The sequence below is a fragment of the Oreochromis niloticus genome, linkage group LG3 (genome assembly GCF_001858045.2).
Source record: "Oreochromis niloticus isolate F11D_XX linkage group LG3, O_niloticus_UMD_NMBU, whole genome shotgun sequence".
NCBI classification, from domain to species: Eukaryota; Metazoa; Chordata; class Actinopteri; order Cichliformes; family Cichlidae; genus Oreochromis; species Oreochromis niloticus.
In genome coordinates, this window is record NC_031967.2 from 30,750,308 (window position 1) to 30,773,302 (window position 22,995).

At 41.6% G+C, this 22,995-nt stretch overlaps 1 protein-coding gene and 1 non-coding gene across 2 annotated transcripts in view; both read right to left on the reverse strand.

Annotated features, from left to right (window-relative positions):
- Positions 1 to 13,099: 13,099 nt before the first annotated feature.
- Positions 13,100 to 22,995, reverse strand: part of htr2cl1 (5-hydroxytryptamine (serotonin) receptor 2C, G protein-coupled-like 1) — a 135,026-nt gene continuing 125,130 nt past the window's right edge. The window contains 5 exon segments of the mRNA XM_013276726.3: positions 13,100 to 14,896; positions 16,160 to 16,185; positions 16,188 to 16,391; positions 19,347 to 19,500; positions 19,603 to 19,766. Of these exon segments, the coding sequence (XP_013132180.2) occupies positions 14,324 to 14,896; positions 16,160 to 16,185; positions 16,188 to 16,391; positions 19,347 to 19,500; positions 19,603 to 19,766 (1,121 nt within the window). The 3' untranslated portion in view covers positions 13,100 to 14,323.
- On the reverse strand, positions 22,434 to 22,505 carry trnae-uuc (transfer RNA glutamic acid (anticodon UUC)). Its single transcript has one exon. It is a non-coding gene; the product is annotated as a tRNA-Glu (tRNA).

Sequence of the window (22,995 nt, forward strand, 5' to 3'; positions counted from 1 at the left end):
CTAACACATAGAGACAGACAACCATTCGCACTCACATTCACACCTATGGGCAATTTAGAATAACCAATTAACCTAACACCACTAACTGCCACAAGATAAAAAATATCAGCAGGGTGTCATTTCAAGGTAGTAACATTGTGAACAAACAAACAAATAAACAACAACAACAACAAAAAAATCAAGGAAAAGGAAAAAAAAAGGCAATTTTTCCATGATTTTATCATTTCATCTGTAACTATCAGAACAAGAGCACTCACACAGTATAACTCTCTCCACAGGGTAAGAGCTATAATAAAACTTGGATTTATTACGTTTTTATTACAATATGACGACATCAGCCTGCTTTTATATTTCCAAATAAATGTGGCCGTGACCTCTGACCTATGATGGATTACATACTAAAATGGTGTATTTTTCTGTGTTTAACTATCAGATTGGAGAAGAGTTGGCTGTAAAATATTATCTAATGCAACCCAAAGCCTAGTATGTTATTGTGACGTTTGAAGACGAAGAAAATTGTGGGTAATATAAAATTTTTTGTGGTTTTCACATTTGATGTGGCCCTGACTCAAGTTATTATTGGTTTCTACTATATCACAAAATTTGAACATGATAAACAAACTAACAGGTCATTACACACTCCCTCCTTTCTTAGGGAGAAATATCAGCACTGGGTCACAGCTACGATTCAGTGACATTTCATGGTAGTAACAACATTAAAAAGAAGTACAAATTTTCATGTTTTTATCATTTCACCTATTCAAAAATATACTGGTCAAGCACAGGATATTGTGCTATAACAATTTTGTCCAAATTTTCCACATATGCTACTGGCCAGGTAACTCTACATTCTGAATGTGCTGTCACCTTCAGATTTACATTTTATACGAGCTAAAATGTCCACGACTTTACTCTGTAAATGTATTTTTAAGAGGGTTAAAAAACAAGCATTATAAAACAAATGACATGACTATTTCAAAGCAGGAATTTCATTTCATGGCTTTCAGATTAAAAAGGAATTTTAATGAAATTTGCTGAGAAATAATTAGTGAAATTTACCTACATTTTTTCAGTCGTTTTTATACCTTTATGCTGAAAGCTGAGGCCCTTTAACAGCCGCCGTTTCTCGCTGCTACCTTCCGCTAGCTTGACGCAGCTGTCAAATCAGAGGGCTGCAGCAGATTGGCGAAAGAGCGCGTGCGCTGTCCGAAGTGTTCCGACGATTGCCGGCGGCGGCCGAGGACCACCACCCACACTCCGCGTAGCAGAACGGGGATGATCAGGCAGAGCCGCTGCAGGCCTCCGGGAATACGACACTTCCATTTAAATACACGTCGATTGGAGGCTCGTTTCTCTTTAATTAAGGAAGCACAACTAGAAAGTATAATCTCTCTCTCTCTCTCTCCCTCTCTCTCTATATACATATTGTTATAATTACACAAAATGTAAACCCCAAACTCTTCCTGGTATACCTGACTTTTAGGACCTTCAAGCCTGTCGTTATCTTCATTATCAGTTAGGGCCCCTCCTCATCCTTTTCTTCTTCTTGGGTGCAACCCTATAAATTTGGGGTAGCCCTTTGGCCTCTCCCCTTTTCTACAGTTCCCCTGTGGGAGAGGTCGGTGTCATTTATTTTCCAACACTAATTATGTCTTTATCCACCCTGATGTTACTAATTGTGTGTTTTTAGCTCATTATTTTCATAATTACGCCTGTCTTTACTAGATGTTGTGAATATGTGTATAGGTACATGTGTGCTGCATATGTGTATAGGCACTGTTAATGTCTCTCTCTCTCTCTCTCTCTCTCTCTCTATGTATAGAGATGTATTAAGGTTGACTGCTGAAAGAGAAAAATGCTCTTCATATTTTTATCAATTAAATATTCTTTATCAATGACTAAAGACAGTATCTGGACTTTCCATTTCCACGTTTATGTCCAAAATCAGCGAACTGTTTTGTGTTCTTGCTCCAGACTGCTGACCGCAGGAGGAAAAATGACTCACATGTGAACAGCATGTGGTGTAAAGGGACAGGCTTGAAACAGCAATTTAACTAACACCAAAAATCCACCTACTGAACTGAAAAGGAAACTGTATCACCGGTTGGCCCGGTCAGTACAACAGGATGGTAATTTCTGTAAAAGGATGGCAATCATGGTTTGCAGTCCAGCTCACGGAGGTGTTGGAGATGCCTTTCATTGGGCCACCAGGTATGCTGTCTGAGTCAGCGTTGATCCCAGAGCCACCTTACAGCTCCACCTGTCTGCCAACAAGCTGTAAAATCACCCTGGATAAGAAGCAGCTTATCGAGTCCTCATAAATAACCTTACACACTGCTGCTGTGTCCCCTTTCGCCCACAAAGTGGCGCTGTGGCTTCATATGTCACCTCTGTCTCTGTCCTGGGTGCTGACTTCTGTGTCGCTGCCCGTGGTGCTGATTTGCGACCTAGAAAGGAGCTCAGTAAATAGCAAATAAATACATAAACAAACATGATTAATCCTGTAAACTTACCCACATGTAATTATGTGTTTATGTAGCTGTCTTTATAAAAAGAAAGCTGATTAAAAGTTTTTCAATAAGCTGAAAAACACCACTGTAAAGTCATGGCCACTTTATTTCTCTGTAGGCAGATTTATGACTTTCACTTCAGTATTCAGAGCGAGTCCACTTTTATTTACAGCTGCACTGTCGCGGGTATTTGGCTCCATTATGCTTCCCTGCAGTGCCATTCTGTTTAATGGCCTATATTAGCATAACCAGGACTTCTGAGGGATGTGTAGGGGACGACTTATTGTATGCAGTATGCTTCACATGTTCTGGCCTGATATACAAGAAGGAAACCTGGATCTGGGAAAGTGAGACTTGCTCAAAACAGGTGAAACAGAGGACAACGGGGATGATTTCTCATTACCTGTTGTACTTGTGTGATGTGTGACATGCATTGTAGTTGTTCATTACCACTCTGATCACATTGTTTGGGTTGCTCTGCTGCCACCTTGTGACTCAATATGAGAATCACATGATAAACCCTGTGAAGCTGCAGACTGTGGGGGGGACGCCACTGGCTGGGAGCACAACAACTGTAGGTGGGGAGGGAGGTGAAGGGAAAAGATGAAGTAAAGATAAGGAGACTGCTGATTGATTGTGATGATTGTAATGGCCTGTATTAAGCTTGGATTCCTTATTGTTGCTGCTAATGAAAATTGTGGTATAAGATGCGTGACTTTTTTTGAGCCTCTGAAATGAAAAAGACTGAAAGAAAAAGTTTCAGAAGGGACACACAGATCTACTTATTTTTTAAGCTTGTGTAGGCTTCTTTTCCAATAACCTGAGCACAAGCCAGTGAGAAGCAGTGTTGGGTAAGTTACTTTAAATTAGTAATTAGTTACATTACTAGTTACTTCCATCAAAAGTAACTCGGTTACTTCAAGTTACTTGTTACTTTAAAAGTAACTAGTTACTAGGGAAAGTAACTTTGGTTTTACTCAGAATTCTCTTGTTAATGTGTTGCTTCCGTAACTGGATACCCAGCCAGATTGTCAGTCTTCTAGCTTGCTTACTTGCCACAAGTGCACTGTGCCACCTGCCAATAGAAAGGAAAAAATAATGTGCATAATTCCACGAGAGAAATCCCACGCCTGGACCGTCGTCAACTGCCGCCATGATTCTAGCCTACGTCACAGCATCATGTGCGCTTTTTACATCCAACACAAAAACTGCAGTCGTGGTGCTTTTGATTGTACTCAGAACTCAGAAATTCTGCCTTCTGAATAGGAAGATGTAGGTAACACCAGACTGCAGATGAGCTGCATACAGGGCTGGACTGGGACAAAAAAATCGACCCGGGCATTTTGACTAGAGACCGGCCCACCATTATAGAAAAAACCATAAAGCCTTTGAATGAAAATAAACACTGTTGTGACAGTGATGTACACTGTTCTGATGGTATATATGTATCAATCTATCAATCGTTTGTTGTAAGACTCAGATAATTATTTTTTTAAAAGCTACACATTTTAAATGAGAACTAGAAAGCGAAAATTTCTGAAGAAATTTTAAGTGTGCCTATGCCGCTGCTAATCAGTGTAGTTTGCCATTCATACGGCTGCTTAGGGCAAAACTCAGAAGAGCAGCCATTCTCCACCATGAACTATGGTAAAAGCAAACACCGCTCACGCTTCACAGATGACAGCTTACAGTTTTGTGTAAAGATGAAGTTACTTCGTACAGCGCCGATTTGCAGATGCTGTGCACACAGGTACATGAGCAGACGTCCCATTGTATCATGGCAGACCCGACAATGTTTGCACGAACACGCTTTGAAGCATTACGTTATGGACCACTTTTCACACATGGTTGGTTTACCCACACAGCCGGCTGTAGCTTTTCAACTTACAGCCCGACACACACCCTAAAAACAGCCGAGAGAGCACAGACTACGCCCGAGAGTCGTGATTGCAGATGCCGCTCAGGTGGGTCCACTTCCCCTGCAGCGGCACTGCAGACCACGCCCCGCCACACACATCAAACACGTAAAATAAATATTTATGCACTTTTGCATTCACTTTTTGTTTTTTGTTATTTTTACACAGTGTTCTGAATGATGAACAATGGTCTACAGCCAATCTTGTGTATTATTATACATATTATTATTAATATTAATATTAATATAATAATAATTATTATATTATTATACAAACTTTGGTTGTAAGATTCAGATAACTATTTAATAAAAGCTAAATATTTTATATGAGAGTAAGAAAGAAAAGTATATCTTTGTGTCCACCTTTCTCTGTTAATGCCCTACCTGGCCCCCCGGCAAAAGCTTTGCTAGATCCGCCCCTGCACAGTTACCAGCTGTCAGCTACACAAAAAAGGAGCTTGGTCTTTATTTGTCTCTCAGAAACAGTTCATAACTTCCCTTCAACTCATTCATGTCACCTAAAGGGTAAACCTGTTTCTCCATCACCAGTTCAGCTCTGATGATTCAGTTAGGACATCTGGTTTGGAACAGCCGTTTTTACAGCTGTGGCTGCAGCAAACATCAGCTGATACTAGAAATTAAAAGCAAATGAATTCTAACAACAGCTGATCAAGCTTAAACGTGCTGCTGTTGTTTAGCACGATAAACAAACAAGAGCGAAAAGCCGATCATTGATCAGTTTCATGATTGAAGTTGCAACAGGCAGAGAATGACAGGGGAGGCTTCATAACGACAGAATAAATCATAATATTTTCTCTGAATGTGGGACGATTCCGTTTGTACGGCAACTCTACGAACTAACCCTTATGAATAAAAAGTCCAATGTCAGTAACTTAGCGCGCACACAGCTGTATATAAACTCCCGTGGTGCTAGCTAGCACGCAGTACGATTGTAAAAAGTCAGCACAACGAAAATAAACTACACCTAAACTCTGTTTATATCTGACCCAAATAGAGTGCAGTTCATAACTTCTTACCTGAAATTCAGTTCACCTCACGCTCCTGCCTTCGGTTTCCCTGATCCACGATTGACCTATGCGTTAGCAACCACCGGTCGATCGGTGGTCGCCTCGCCGCCTCGTATGTCTCGTTCGCGGCATGTCCTTTGTGTCACACACCGGTGGATAGCTGCCCTCTGTTGTAGCTCCGCGTTATAGCACCACCAAACAACTCAGTTATTTTTTCCACATCCAGCTGTAACTCCGATTCTGTGCGAGCATTTGCGAGAGACCGGGGAGGTGAAACGAGAGAGAGAGTCCCCTCGCTATCCATTTGCAGCCAAGTGCGGCAGCTAGCTAGGTAGCCGGCTAGCTGTCAGGCAGGACCGATGTCTTCAGAGCACTGTCGCTAATATGGGATGTCTTGATGAAACAAGCAGATATTTGAAGTTTACACACCTACATTCTCGCCTGAAAATATCTTAAAAGTTTATTTTGTGACCTAGAAACACTAATAAAAGACATATAAAACGAAGTGGTGGCCGCCATTGTTTACTCTGTAGAGGCGTGCTATGAATTGTGGGATATGGAGTTTTCGCCCAAGCATAGATCTTTTCGCCTGTACTACTCCGGGTATACCACTAGAGAGAGCCAACACACCACAAATGAAGTCTGTTTCTATGGGGCCAAAAGTAGAATCTTTCTCAGGAGAAAGAAAGGGGACACAGCAGCAGTGTTAAAAAACACAACCCCCCCCCCCAAAAAAAATCATTAGAGATGTATGCTGTACAGTCATCCCACCCGGAAAAAAGAACAGTTAATAGAACATTAAAAGCTCAAAATTAGCATGATATTCATGCTGATGATGAGTAGGGATGGGTACCGGGCACCGGTTCTGACATAAACGGTAGTAACCAGACTGAAAAGCAGCGCACATTTCGGTGCTTTATTTCAGTGCTTTTTTTCCCCTTAGATGTCATACACTTTGGATTCTAGCCAATCATATTACCTTTCCAAGGATAGTAGGCGGGCCCAGGTACGTACGTTCTTTTAGAGCAGAGCTACAGATTAAAAATGCCCAAGGCCAAGCGGTCAAAGTCTGGCTGTACTTCACAGCAAAAGATGCAAACTCAGCAGCCTGCAACAAGTGCTTTAAGCTGATACTGTGATATTGTGTAAAGGAGGTAACACCTCGAATCTGATGAAACACCTGGCGACGTATAGCGTTTTTTTAAAAGCCGAGAAATGCACCATATTTGATAGCTTGCTGCGAGACCTCACACCGAGCACATCTACTGCGGGTGTGGTGCCTGTTATCGGACCCGGAGTTAGCAACATCCCCCAAAAACCCGAAGAGGAGAGTCCTGGCCCCTAGCCCTGTCAGTGTAGCAGAAATGATGACGGATGATGATGGCAGCAGCAGCCGTTCTTCTCTGCTTGAGTAGCTTCATGTTGTTCGTGTGTAATTTACGTTGAGTACGCTAACCACGTTATTACATTAATGCACGTAAGGTGAACTAGCAAACACCGTCGTAGTTACATGCGGCTGTCTTCTTGTTTGATAGAGTGATACCATATATGCCTTATAGCTGCAGAAAAGGCTAACATTGTTATCTTTTTACAAAAAAAAAACAAAACAGCCAAACATGAGAGGTTTTAGGACAAAGTTTGTGTTCTCCATTCTTTAAGCACCGGTTCGAGCACCGTTTAAGCACCGGCACCGTTTCAAAAGTACCGGTTTGGTACTGGTATCGGATAAAACCTAAACGCTACCCATCCCTAATGATGAGTGTACTGTATGCTGGCATGGTAACAGTGTGGACCCTTGTGTAAGTAACACTGGACCTTTATGCACCAACTATCAAAAGAATGGGAACATTTTCAGTGGACTGTTGATTAATAGGGTCATTTTTTCACTATAGAGTCGAGCACGAGAGGCTTGAAGTCGCACTCACAGCACTGTCATCCATCACCAAACAGCTTGAAGCCTCTTTAAAATTGAATGAAGTGTGTTTTGTAAGAAATCTCAGTTGAAGTTCAGGTAATTACTGAGTATTTGATTAGCAGCATTAATACCAACCCTGCACGGACCAGGAAACTTGCCCACAATCATATTTTACCGTAGATGCACGAGATCAAGCGGTAATGCTATACTCAGGCCAGCACGAGTATAATACACATATCATGTTGGGTTTTACTACGTGGCTCGCTGCATGGAGCATGAAACTAAAATGCAGCCAAGAGTTTAATTATCTCCAGGTTCAGCTCTGTTCATGAAGCACTTTGGATAAAAGCCTCCACTGATTGGCAGAGGTTTGCAGTAGAACGAGCATAATAGTAGAGCAGAGTGAGGTGTCAGAACAGGGGGTTGGGCCCTGTACTGTTATTATCAAATTCCCCACATTACACTGCTAGGTGTTAATCATCAGAGAGGAGGGATGATTGTGGTTTGATGACAGAAAAAGAAAGAAATTCAATCGAAATTCATCTCAGCCACCACTTTCAAAGTAGTGTTATTGTCTGTTTTTTAGGCTTTTCTTGTTACTGTTGTTCCACAGTGTGTTTGTCTTGTCAATTCAATTTTATTTAAATAGCACCAAGTCACAAGAACAGATGCCTCAAGGCACTTTATATTGTTAGATAAAGAGCCTACAATAATAGAGAGAGAAACTCCAACAATCAAACAATCAGAAGTTAAAAAGAGAACTTTCAGCTAGTTATTGACCATCAGTAAAGCACCAAAAACAGCCTGCTTTCCATTAAGTGGATGGATTCAAATGTGGCTAAATGTACAAATAACACAACTGTCCACACATTAGAATAATATTTTAATAAATAAATAGCAGCATCACAGAGAAAAAAAACATCATGTGGATGGTGACATAAATTGTAAAAACTCATAAAAATGTGTCATAGACAAACATTCACAATTAAAATGGTATAATAAAAAAAACAACAAAAAAAATAAAATAAAACAAAAAAAACATCTACTACATAACACAAAAAAGTTCAACGCATAAAAAGTTCAAACCCACGAGCGCCGGATCATACAAGAACGAGACAAACCAGATTTCTGTGTCGATGCAAACCAGCATCAAAGGGGTGTTTAAATTCAGGGCTCCAGAACGAATGTTGTCTGCAATGAAGTTGGATTTAGAGTTGCTGGGTTTGTCAGACTCTTGAACATCTCGGCTACTCTCTGAGCCGTTTAGTGACAGAGTTGCACGTTTGGGAAGATAAACCAGAGTACCTTTCAAAGAGCTCTGCTGAAAAGTCTGATCAGCATGTTTTCAAATGCATTTTTATCTGAAAACTAACATTTTGTGAGCTCCTGGGATTCTCTTACAGTCTTTGACATCCTTCCAAATGATCCGGAAATGACAGGAAATATTTTGTGTTTAATTGTAGCAATTTATTGCTATTTCTGTGAGATAGAAAAGTAAAGATGATGACATTCTGGGAAATATGTCCATTTGACTTTGTTTGTTTTTTATGATTTTATATACACAATACGATGTGCTCATATGAGTTGGCGTTTCAAAAGCCTCGTCCAGCGCTATGTTTGGACTGAAATATTGAGAAGTGACGTAGAAGCGCAGAGGGTCTTTTTGCTACATGCTTACATCACACCAGAAAACTGTCAGGATGATATTTTCTGGGCCAAAGGGAATCCGAACAGAATCAGGATAATATTAAATAATCAAGGCTTGCTAAGGTTGGCTTTAGTGCTTTTTCTTCTCCTTCATGATGAACAGGGTACACTGCCAAACAGAAAAGATCTTCTGTTCTGTATTAGTTGTTGGAAAACAGAAAAAGGTTATTTTCTAACCTTTTAACAGCCACTAAATCTGGTGATGCTAGAGAGTAGGGTTAGAGATATGTTAAAGTCAATGTTTTTCTATAGATTTTTGTGTATTTGGAAGAAATGCAAACACTAATACCTGTAATGCCAAAATGAATGTATTAATTGTGTGTATATTGCAACCATAATCCCACCCTGGGGGGATACCAGGAGGATGTTAAAAGGTTAAGTTCTTGAGTATACTCCACTGTGGACACCTGATGACTGAGTAGTCTTTCCTGTTATACCTCTTTAGAGTCTGATTGAAGTCTGCCACCTGAGGCGCTTACATAGTTGGCATGCAATTTCTCCTCAGATAAGTCAAAAAGCAGGCAAGCACAGGGACATCCACGTGGACCCTTGCACTCACTGTTTGATGATGAAATTACTTGCAGACATGCAAAGTATAATCCCGGCTTATGTGCCAGGTGTTGTTCAAATATACTATTTAATAATAATGTGTTATAAAATATGCACCTAGTGCAAAATGTAGTCTGGCATAGTGCATCATTTTATAACAAAAGGAGGAGATGCTGATGTAATCATCATAAAAATTATGAAATGACCCCCATTAGCACTAGCATGTCAGACCTGTCTTCAAGTACTAGCATGGAATAACTAATATTTGCTAGCTAGTTAGCTTAACCAAGGTGCTACTGAAATTTCAACACTAGAATTCACAATTTGTGGCCACAAAAGAAGTTCTTATAATACTTCTACTTGTTGGGTTTTTTAAATAAATCATAAATGACAGATTATGTATTATTCAGATGTGTTGCTGAGGCTAGCAGGCTCACTCTGCTTCCAGTGTTTATGCTAGTCTAGCTTAACAGTGTCCTGGCTTTGCTAATGATCTAATTTAAGCAAATAAGCACATTTCTCATAATGTCAGAACATTCCTTGAGTCTCTGTATAGACACATAATTCCTTGAAAATCTAAAATGATTCATACGAGGTAAGAAAATGTGTCAGCTAACACAAGATACAGCGCATTGTCATCCCTTTCTGAGTTTCTATATATTGCTGTAGCATTTCTGGGATTTTTCCTTTAATCTTTAACATAAACCCAAAAAGCTCCCGGAGAGGAAAGAATCTTTCTCTCTTTCTATGTACTGAAAGGAAAGTCTGTCAGAAAACGGCTCCTGCTATGTCTATACACACCGGGCCTGGATCGAATTATTCACTGAAATCTTTTCAGAATGATTGCTTTCAGCTGTCCGGACAGGACTGGCACCTGCAGGGACGTTCCCGGTTCAGTCCACTGTGCTGGACACAATCAATAAAACCCAGAAAAGCTTCTGAATCAATCTCAGACTGCAATTTGAGCCAAGCTCGGTACACACACAGGTACACGAGAAACATAGAGCTATTACATTGTGACATAGTGAGTTGGCTGGCCTGGCTGCGGCTCTTTCCGTGCCGGAACACGATCCTTTCAACCACGTTCAGAGAGTCCTCTCTTCTCCTTTTATTTTTTCCCTGTCTTTCCCCTTGTTTACATGTTATTGTGATAATTGGGAAGTCAATGAGGATAAAATGCCCGAATGCTGTTTGGATGGTGCGTTTTGTTGATTGCCCTGTGTTTGTTCGTTATTTCTTTCCTGTACTTCACAAGAAAACAAAAACCTAAGTGAGGCAGAGAGGACCTTTTGAACAACACTTCAAACATGCATGATATTCGTGGGTCAAACCTCATTGTTGGTTTGCCAACATTAGCTCATGTAGATCTCTCCTTGTGGAAAGAAAAGTGGTGCCAATGCCCACTGGGTAAGTCTGTAGCATACAAATAGAGGATAAATTATACAGAGGCGCATAGAATTAGAACAAAGGGAACTATTATGGTTCATTCTAATTGTATGGAGAGGTGGCTGCAGACCTCAGGCTCTAGGTTCGATTGATCACATTGCAGGCTTTGACCTTTTACTCTTTGATTTTGAAGGGCGTAGGGGAGATTATGGGTAATAAACATTCAAGTGTTTGTAAGTGTCTTAGTGTTTTTATATGCCTGAGGCAATTATTAAGAACATCAAATATTGATTTCTAGAGAAACTGCCGTCTACTATACAAAAGTAGTCATTAAATGTGAGCCAGTCAGAGATATTATGTTTTAGAAAGTATTAGTTGAGAAAAAAGAGGCAGACTGAACAAAGGCTGGTCAATAAAGTGGAAACAGTGGATGGAAAGAGATTTTCCAATAATGCAAAGTATGCATCTTTCATTTTAAAGGCCTTTTTTCTACTAAATAGCCATCTTTCTAGTATCGTTTTCTTTTATGGAGAAAGGCTGTGGTTTTGTTTTACTTTGAAAAACTCAAGTAAATTTAGCCCCGCTTTTAATTTAAGGATTTAATCTTCTTTATACATTCATATCTTATCTTCTAAGAGGCGAATTTCTTGATGAAAAACATGAACTTGACCTTCAAACTCCACATAGTATTATATCATTTGTAAGGCAGACTGTTGCAGATAGTTCGTCTTTGCTGTTTTAAAACAAGTTTTCCATCCAGCATTTTGGATATTTAACTTTGAAAATCTCCTCTAAATCAACAGGAGACAATGGATCAATAAAAAGAAGCAGGTTTGTAAAGCTAGCAGAGTGCTATATTACCTCTCTGTATTTTTGACTGCGTCTTTGACTTTAGATTATATATCCTACATTAGGGGTGTTGTCCAGAATCGTCCCAGCAAATGGATCCCATTCTGGTTGGCCGAGTGTTTTTGCACAATGTTCAGGGTGCAGAGAGGGAATTTTTGTCTTTAACACAAAGTTTTGCAAGCTGTCATGAGAGCGACTGGACGAACTGCTGATTATTTCTTCCTGACAAAGACGTTATTAATGGTCTGTCACACCAAACCAAGTTTGTAAAACCAATGAACTGTGTTTTTTGTTTGATTTATGACCCTGGGATTTCTTTGCAGTGACGACCAGAACTAAGACATATTTTTGAAGTTCTACTTCCTTTTTCAGGCCATCTCAGGCTGTTCTTCATCGATTTTGTAAATGGATGGTTCGTTAAATGTGAATGCCTTGACAGTAAAAACTAAAAGCTGAGGTATTTCTAGCAGGAATTAGAATCGGGCCGATTAGAACTCCCTCATGATGTCCTCTGTTATCTCGGATGAGGTGAATTTGTTCATGAGAAAATGAAACTGCAGGTATTTCATCCAGAGTGGATGAAGCATGCCGTCTTGTCAGATGTCAATAAAAATGTGGGAGGAGGGAAAGTGGGAGTGAGAGAGGTGGAGTCAGAGTGACAGGGCTCTGAGGGTTGGGGACTTTGTCTCTTAGGGTATCGACTTTCTGTCCGTCTCACGGATGAAATCTAAAGCTACTGGGTCTTAACTGTGAGTTACTGTGAAGCTGCCGCAGATCAGAGAGTCCGACTCAGTGCAGGGTTGAAACACTGCCGAGGAAACCATCATCGGAGCTTCGGTTTAAGTGTAATTCTTCGATTATTTTTAAAATTGATTGATTTACATATAAACAAAGCCATTAGTATTCTTTAGTTTCTTCCTTTTTTGGCTTTCACTCTACCCTTCAAGCAGGTTTTCTTCTGCAGAATGACCGAAACGGGACTAAATTAATAACTGTCCTTGAATACAAATCCCTCATTTTTTTCTGTTTTAAAGTAGATGACACAGAGGTTCTTTTCAATTCAAGGATGCGTCCTTCATAGATGCCCAGAATATCAAATTGTGAAGATTTGTGCTTGTAGATGATGTGAAAATCCTGATGCGTAACCTGATAATATGATATGCATGCTCATTAGTTCGGGACATATTCAAGATTAAAGTCACATATAAGTTGTGGCAAATCAATCAAAAATCAAACCTGCTTTGAATCAAAATTTTCATTTATTTGCATGAGGCTACGTTACACTGTAGTCCTATTTTAATGGGTGAATGCAAAAGATTTCCCCATTTGGCTTGTATAAAGAAAAGAGTGGGAATGAGTAATGAGTGCAAACATGAAAAGAGTTCAACTTAACATAAAGAAATTACATATAATGCTTTCCTTTTAGACTGTTTTACTTTTATTTAAGATTTCATTGGTTGCTTTGAGTTAAAAACGTGTGGAAGTAGTGAATTTAGCATTTTGCAAAGTGTTTCTGTTGGTCAACAGAAGCCAGAGCCTGAAAGCTGTGTTAAGCCAAAGGCCTGCACCTTGTTTCTTAGCTCTTGTATCCCCCTTGTTCACTCCAATAAAGGAGAAGGGGGGAGGGTAAGAGGCGACCTCTCTGAGTCATGTGACCACTAGATGGCACTGTGAGTCCACCAGAGACCAGCGGTAGTACATTCCTTCATGTTGGTCCCCTCAGACACGCTTCGACTGCAGTTTCCTTCAGAGAAACATCCCCCTCCTGTCGGCTGAATAGTTCCATTAAACATGCTGGAGAGGTTCATTCAGATGGCTCTCAGGACTGCTGTTGTTGTCAAGCTCGACCGGCACAAAAATATATTTGGTTTAGTTTGCTTGGTGTGGAGGGAATCCACGTGGACCCGAGCTCGGACTGCATTTCGACTCTGTGTGAAGGCTTGAAGGCGTAGTTTGACCCCAGTGGCCTCCCGGTTGGTGCTCGACTCTGTAACCTGTGTCTGTGGGACTCCGTGAAGGGCCACTTGACTTAATGCTAGGTTGACGAGAGTTGGCTCTCCACCGACCTCTTCACTTCATCCCTTTCAGTGGATCTCAGCTGGTATTTTCAACGCCATGAGGAGCCCCACATCTTGCCACTGATGAGTGCTTAGATGTATAGGTAAAGGCCCGGTGGATGCCTTTGTTTTCTATTAATGGTATGAAAACCAACATTTAGAAAACAAGCACACTGGAAATATTGGTTTTCATTCCACCTTTCCAACCCCAAATATTAACTCTTCTGGTTTCTTTCCACATTGATGGACGTAGTGCGGAGAAAAAGGCTTGTCAGCAGAGACTAGTCCTTTTCCCAGTAAGAGTCCTCACTACAGTTGAAACCAGTAGAAAAGCTGTCGTGTCCAAGCACCAGCCCTGCTTGGAACAGCATCTGCAGGCTCAAAAAGAAGACTAAAGACGTGCACAGTCACACGCTGCTTGTGTGTTCTCTCGGGGCAGGGCTGTAGCTGATGAGTGACAGCTCCGGCTCCAGCTCCGTTTCCGGCTCTGTTTCTGAAAGCATGCAAATGTTCTGGCACTCCGAAATGCTCTGCGAGGTTATTCCGATTTGCGTCCCATCGTCCGTCGTGTCCTCCGGGTCCACTGCAAGCCTCCCGTTATCCCCCCTACCGCCATTGCGACAGTTACTGTTGCGGTCCACACCTGCCTTCCCGTGACCGCCCATAAGAAGAGGAGTCACGGCATGTGAAGGGCACGGCGGCGGGACAAGGAGGGTTTTGCAACCCTGCCCGGCTGCGTTGGCCCCGACTTTGTACTGGCACCTGATGTAGCTGGAGAACGCTCTCCTGTAGGTCTTATTGAAGAGGGTGTAGACCAGAGGGTTGACTCCGGAGGAGATGTAACCCACCCAGACAAAGACGTTGAGGAGGTCGTGGAGCAGTGACTCGTTGCAGGAGTTGCTGCACAAGACGAAGGTGACGTTGGTGATAAAGAAGGGACACCACATGACGAGGAAGAGGAAGAAGACGATTCCCAGAACCTAGAAGAAGAGAGAGGGGGAAAAGGAAGAGGAGAAGGAAAGAAAAGAAGAAGAAGAAGACAGTGGATAGAAAGTTTGCCAGTTTGAATTCCTTCCAACCGAAACGTTCTTTTTCTTTCAATATCCCAGTGGTTGCACCGCTTCTAGTAGGATTTAAATTTATTGTACAGATATAAGAGGGCTTTGGTTTTCATCCAGAGTTAACCTGAATTTTCAGAGGCCAGTGCCAAGCCCCAGTCAAACATTCAGCGACTCCAAGTTGTTTTAGTCAAAGTGTCTGGCACAGAAACACGCCATTCATAGGAGAAATGATGATGATGCATTAAACGAGACAGACTTTGGATGCAAGTCAGAAAAAGCAAGGAAAAAAAATTATGAAAACTTTTACTGAGCACTGCAACAATCAATAAACACTGGAGTCACACATACTGACAAAAGATAGTGTCTCTAAAGATACAGTTACCACTGACTCTGCAGTTTCCTTCATTTTTAAGGGGCCTTTAAGGGGTCAGAAATTTACAGTTTTAGTTCAACTCACTGACGTCATCAGCTCAGATAATGACTTACAATTTTATAATCCTAAAAGGTTGACAAAATAACCAACAAGCTGGTAAACAGAACACATTTATTAGCTAAAGAGCTGAGGATATTTTGCTTACGTGTTGACCAAAATAGAGGGAGGTTGAAAGTCACGGGTGAACTGATTTCATTGGGTGGCAATGACTGAGTGCTGAATGTTTAAATAGGCTACAGTATGCTATAACAACTGTATACGGCAACCTTATGGCAAACACATCCAAGTTGCCGTGTACACTGACCCCTAGTGGTCAAACAGTGGCACACTTTTAAGTATTTACGACTAGTCTAAGTAGTACTGAGCACTGTTTGAATGTTTTTGACTACACCGCTGATGGTGTATGCCTGAGGATTATTACTCAGGAATCACTTTTTTTTAACTAATGGTATTTAATTTTAACAAGACAACAAAAGTAAGTCCAAGTTAAAAAGCATTCCTTAAGCCTTTTGTTTGAAAGCTTTAGAGGTTTTTCGCCCACAGCAATCCGAAATTAAAATTGTTGAGAAGTGGATTTTGCTGTCCTTGGGATCATTGTCCTGTTGCATGACACAATTTGCATGGTCTGCATTTTTTAATGTCCTGATTTGTAAACCATTACAACTTTAAGAGGGTGTACTTACTTTTGATCATGACTGCACATTTATCATTTACCCCCTGATTACACCTACTAATCTTTTTATTCTCACCTTTGAGGCCCGCCTCTCATTTTTATGGCCTGCATCATCCCCCGGCGACCGTGACTTGACGCGTCGCTCCGGCCCGGTCCAGCTGCCGGCGAGCTGAGCTGGGACGCCACCTCAGAGCTGGGAATGATGCTGATGCTATCTGAGGTGGAGGCGCTGAGCAGAATGCTGGGCTCTGTGCCCTTCAGGCAGCTCAAGGTGTTTCGTCTGCTTTGAGGAGGCGGGACCTTCAACTCTGAGCAAGGGGCAAAAAAACAACCATTTAAATGTCAAACTTTTGCCTTTAAAGTTTTTTAGTGGAAAGCTGAATGGCTGGACTTGCACATGTTATCACCACGTGTCAACCAGAAAACTGCAGCCTGTACAGCCAGCCAATGAAAGAATGTCAAGTTTTCTATTAACACTGCAGCTGATATTTTGTAGGGTAGAGGCGAGATGAAAAGTTAAGGCACAAGTTGAATGTTTCATTTTCAATTTTCTGTGTCTGGGATTGGAGAGAGGATAAGATGGAAAATGGGCAGAGACTGCAGTATCATGCAATTTTATCTGAACTGGAGAAGCCAAGGCTTGGCCTGGAATGGGAAACGTCCGTGTGGCGCCCAAACTGATCAGATCAGATAGTTGCTGTTTTCTCAGCAGCACATCAGCATCTCAGGAAACAGCTGACGAAGTGTGCTTTTTTTCTGTTTCGCCTTACCCACTGTAAGTGCTCGGAGCTGGAGAAACTTTTTTGCAAAGCTTTGTCCTTCTTACTTCTCTTATACCTGTTGAGCAATGTGGCCTACACGTGGTTTACGATGACAAAAACTCTTAGGTATCGAGGAATCCCTCTGGGAATCCTGTAATTATGCGCTTCAAGAACATACAGTAATTATAGAAGCATTTGTCTTGTACAGAGGTGTAGACCAAGCTCATTATTTATCATAAACCTGAAAAACATCTGTTATGGGTTTTCTCAAGCATAACTAAACTTAGAGAGCAGATACATTTAATAAGGGAATACCTGATATCAAAAGTTGAAAGATAAGCAGACTTGTTACATCAGGTACACCCTGTAGGTTTAGGTCTACCCTTCCTTTGGGATAGGTTGATCTTTTGCCTTCAGCCTGGATGGCCTGCAGGCTTCTAAAGACGTGAAATGGATTGAAGATGCCAGAATTGTGATCTGAAGCTATTTCCAAGAGCTGCTTCATCACATAAGAGAGAAGGAGCTCTTTGTATCCACTCTTGTGACCAGACCAAAGTCAGGGAGACCTGCTCTAAATTCAACCCGTTTGATTGCTTAGCTGCTTAGCTTACAGCTGCACAATTAATTGAATGTCAATCATGTTTTTGACTTTCCATAATTAAATGAGCAACAATGAAATTGCTTAAAATCAAAAGCAAATTGTGCGCTCCCTAAACATTCATGTGCTAATCATTGCTGTTCCCTACACTTCGCAATGTGAAGCATCCCGAGTGGAGTCAGCTGATGCTGCCACACTACGTCTGTCTATCTCCCGCTCCGCGTCACTCGTGAACAAGTCCACGGCAAAACTCGTCAGCAGCAACTCATCCCTGACCCAGAGTGGACCCCTCCCACTTTTCCCGCTGAGGACCCTGGCCTCAAACTTGGAGCTGCAAACTTTCATTCCCATTGCTTCACACTCGGCTAAAAAACACTCCAGTGTGAGCTGGAGGCCACCACTAAGCCAACAGAACCACATCATCCACAAAAAGCAGAGATGAGATCCTGAGTTCACAGAAGGGGGAGGCTTCTGCTACTTGGTACCGCCTTGAAATTCTGTCCATAATAAATCAATTAGCGGTGTAACAATCAGAAGTAACAGGCGGATCTATAGATTTTTGTAAAGTAGGGTGATAGACCCGTTGCCTGTACTGTACACTGTACACTGTATGCTCACCCACCTGAGCTGGAAAATGTCCTGACAACTCTCTGATAGAGCGACGTCCAGGACAGAGTACCACAAAATAGGGAAACAATGGCTATCCTAATTTTGAAAAATTAAAACTATCCCAGGCAGCACGGTGGCACGGTGGTTAGCACTGTTGTCGCACAGCAAGAAGGTCCTGAGTTTAATTCCACCATCAGGCCGGGGTCTTTCTGTGTGGAGTTTGCATGTTCTCCCCGTGTTTGCGTGGGTTCTCTCCGGGTACTCCGGCTTCCTCCCACCGTCCAAAGACATGCAGCTTGTGGGGATAGGTTAATTGGATAATCCAAATTGTCACTAGGTGTGAATGTGAGTGTGAATGGTTGTCTGTCCCTGTGTGTTGGCCCTGCGACAGACTGGCGACCTGTCCAGGGTGTACCCCGCCTCTCGCCCTATGACAGCTGGGATAGGCTCCAGCGCCCCCCGCGACCCTGAAAAGGATAAGCGGAAGCGAATGGATAAAAATATCCCAAACACGATTCTAGTTTCTAGGCCATGATTTGACAAACAGGGTAAGAACTTGTTGTACAGTCAGAGTTTTTTCTTTTAGCTGCTGCTTGACTTGTGATGAATCAAAATGCTTGATTTAATGGTACATTAGCTTGTGAGTCTCAGAGGCTGGGTTTCAAATTTTTCCACATCAGGTGAAAGACATGAAGCTACTCAAAGTGGAGAGTTTTCTTATGTGTCTTAACACAGGGATATGTTGAAAGAGCACAGACACACATCACTTACAGAGGAACCTCCAGTATCATCATTTTACCTTATGCTAATTAGAAATTGATTATCTGCATTTGTACAGTCTTGTCATACCAATAACCAAAGTGTTGAAGACCCTGAAGCTAAAGACCAAGTCCAATAAGAAACCTAGGGTGTGTGTAATGAAGCGTACTGTTGGTGCTGAGCTGCTATGGAGGCCTTCTTCATTATTAAAACACAAATTGAAATATGCCATGCTTAGGCAGTATGACTCAAACATCTCAAGAGTGGCAAAATAAAAATCCATCAATTTGTTTTTGTGCTTCTTCTTGGTTTAATTGCTGGAGGGTTTAATACTTATAGAGTGATTAAAATTCTTCAGAAAGTAAAACAAGCTGGGATACCAGCATAAAATACATGAAAAAAAAAAATCACTAACAATAATTATGTGTGTGTGGTTGTGTATTATTTGCTAATACTTTCAAGAATAAATTCATGTATTTACCATAAAATAATTGGTTAGGTTAGTGGGAGATTTTCCAGTCCTGGTAGGTGTTTACCTTGTGAGTCTGGAGGAGCAAGTGTATTGATCTGAGGAAGATGGAAGGTGCTGGGTGGAGGCTGCAATGTATTTCCCATTGCTGGTGTGTGCAAAGGCTGCTGGGAAGAAGTCTTTGCCTCATACAGGAAGACTGTGGCCTGCCTCTGAAGCACCTGAAGGGGAGGGGACATAGATGAAGGCAGTAAAGTAAAGACATTACAAAAGATGCATGTTGCAAACAAGAGCAACGGCATATACACGAAAAAAAGCCCTACCTGTATGGTGAGGCAGTATGTCACCACCATGATTACGAGCGGGATGAAAAAGGCCACAAAGGAGCCAATCAGCACGAAGCGCTCCTCATTGAGGACACAGCTGCCGTTGACGAAGACCTTGTCCTTGTTGTGGAGGCCAATCACTGGAATGGGCATTGACACGCCTACAGAAAGAAAGAACGAGGGTAGCAGGAGAAAAGTCTGAACATCTTTCATTTGTCAAAATTTGTGGGAACATTTTGGTGTATGCCCCTCCCTTATTTCCTAGGCTATTAAAAGGAAAGGCTGCATGGCATATATTTTTAACTTATATTCTGCAAACATCCTCAGAGCAAAATCCAGATCTATCTTTGTGTCTATGTGAACTGTAGCCTCTGTTCTTAGCTGACAGAAGTGGCATCCCGTGTGGTCTTCTGCAGCTGTAGCTCATCTGCTTCAAAGCTCAAGATGCTCTTCTGCAGACCTTGGTTGTAACAAATTGTTATTAAACTTGCTGTTGCCTTTCTGTCATCTCAAAGCAGTCTTGTCATTCTCCTTTGGTATCAACAATGCATCTTCACTATTGTTGCTCATCGGATGTTTTCTCCACAAACCCTTAAGATGATTGTGGTTCTGTCTTGGGTTCAGACAGTTTTCCTTCTCTACTATAGGTTCTGTGTGGTCTTCTCAGGTCTTCTGTGAGCACAGAAGCGCCACCTATTTCGCCAGATATTTTGACTGTGAGGCACTGCCCATCAGAAGATAGATGGCTTGAAGGAAGAGGAGCTAAAACAACTTGTTTTGGACAGAGGATGTCCACAAAAAGCTACTCTGCTGCAGTCCAGTAATATAAATGTGGAGCTGGATGACCATTAAAATGTTATTAAGGTCATTTAGAGTGTTAGAAGAGTGAATGGGAACAAAATATGAACAATAAGGGCAATTTTTAGGATTTGTTTTTGTAGTGTTGTTATATTACACAGGCACGGCACAAGCAAAAGATGAATACCAATGAGTTAGAACGTAAATTGAAACAGTTGTATGCTGGGAAACATTCAAGCAAATATTAGTTTGACATGAACCTAATATACACTCCAAAAACACCAGGCAGGAATGGCATCACCCAGCAGGATAATATGCAGTGTCACGTTGCAAAAAACTGCCGAGGAAGAGCTCAAGGAAGACAACAAAGAGCCACATTTTTTCACTCCCAACTCCCCAGATGCCAGTCCGACCAAACATACTTGGAATGCAATGAAATGAGCCTGGTTAACAGAAGCTCCGCCCTGCAACAGAACCCAGAGTATTCACTGCAAACCCCATGATGCCAGACACCACAGAAATTCCCCAGAGGTCCCACATCCACGCCCCAGCAGGTGTCAGAGACATTTTGGAGGCACAAAGCTGAATCTACTGGTTGGAATCTCATGCAGGCGGTATTAATGTTCTGGTTCTGTATACAGCATTTTTCACTCCATGCATCGAGTAACTAAAGCTGTATCTAATGATTCCCATTGCAGTTTTTAAGGTAATGATTAATTAAACCTGAAACAACACCACTTTCCACTCAATTTTAGCATTCAGTTACTTTAAATGCTCAGAGCTGGAGTCATTACCTGGAAACACAGAGGGTCATTTTCAGAGTAATAATCATAAATCATGGCTAAAAAATGCAACATTATCTCCTCACGAGTAACTGAAAACTCATTTGGTGGTTTGTACCCCGGTCCGTGAACACGCTCCTTTTATGATAATGAAAGTAAATAACTATAAGGTGCTGTAGAATAACACATTAAATATATTTAATGAGAGCTGGATCTGTAGAAATCTATCAGTGTGTAATGGATGTTTATAGTGGTGCTTTGGTGCTGTTAGAGGATACTGCTGATAAAAGCCTGAGGTGAGAGGCATCCTTTGAGACAGAGCTGATTTTCTGACCTATGATAATAACACTGACTAATGTGCCGCTTCTGATTTCAAAGAGCGGTGGTGTTAAAAGTGTCTGCTGCCCTGGGCTCTGTTTCAGAACGGAGATACCGAGGGGAGAAGCAGCTCCATGTTTTAAAGCTCTACAGGCAACAGTACTGTTTTACAGACTGGTCGCACATCTCGGTCCCCTTTTAGCCGTGTAATGCCAGAAGTGTGGGCAGGCGTAAGTGCAAGATCTATCTTTTTCTCTCGGACTGCTGGCGACCGGGCCAACATCAAAATGCAATTTGGAGCGGTAGCGGCTCCCCTAATGCAATCGTTGCAATCGACTGCGCACACGCTGCCCAGAAGGATGAATTGGTCCGCATTAAAAGTACATTTTACTTTTGTGAATGTCCACATAACTTATGAATGTAAATAGAGGTGAGTAAAGAGGCTGTCCAGCGGTTTGGGTCGAGTCACGACACACTTCCACCATCGTACCCAGTTTCTAGACCAACGGCTCCCAGAATTTTGCTTCTGATGTCCATCAGGTTTGAGTCCGACCCATGTCTCCCCTTCTGCTTTCTTGTTAGTCTTCACTGTATCTGTCTAATTAAGCCACTAAAAGGCTGAAAAAAATATATATAAAAATTGCAGGCCCTCTCTCCGTCATATCTCCATACCTATAGCATTTAAACAAGTGTTCTTGCACTTTTCCTTCTTTTTCTGATTCACTTCTTTCTCTCATCACTTCATTCATGAACTTCTCAAATTACTCCTTCCACTTTTTAGATAGACTCTCTTTACTCATTAGTCGAGTTTCACCTCGGGCCTTAGGCACCCCTAACCTGCAGTACATATTTTCAAGCTTGATCTCTCTGCCAGGCCAGTTCTTCTTCCACAAAATTCAGTCTCACATAGATTCCAGTAAAAAAGGACAATTCCCACACCAGGGGTTGAACCCAGGACACCTGGGTGAAAACCAGGAATCCTAACCGCTAGACCATATGGGACATGTCAGAAGAAAATAGAAATGAACAGCTGGCTACATCTGCAGAGCCCTGTTCTATTGGAGGTTTCCTTGAGATCAAATGAACAACTTCACTAAGAGTTTAACGAACCCTGGAAATCTGGGATTAGACTTTTTGCACCACGACCGTGCAGTGATTGTTTTAAACTAGCAATCATAAATAAAATACTCACTACGTTGGAGAGCCGAAATATAACCTTTAGTATTTTGTTTTCAGTTTGCTAACAGATGCTCTCAGTCTTATAGAGATGTCTGCAGAGCATGGCGATAAACTTCAGACCAAGAGAGTAAATGTAAGTTTTAAAAAGCATCACGCAAGGAAAATAAACAATTGCCTCCATCTGGTGTTTTTTTCATTTAGAGCGAGCAATCAGGTGAATCTAAATAAAAGCTGTGATTCACCTCATTAATTTATTTCACCTTAAAACCATGTGGATCCCGAGGTAGAGCTATATAAAAACGTATGTGGGTTT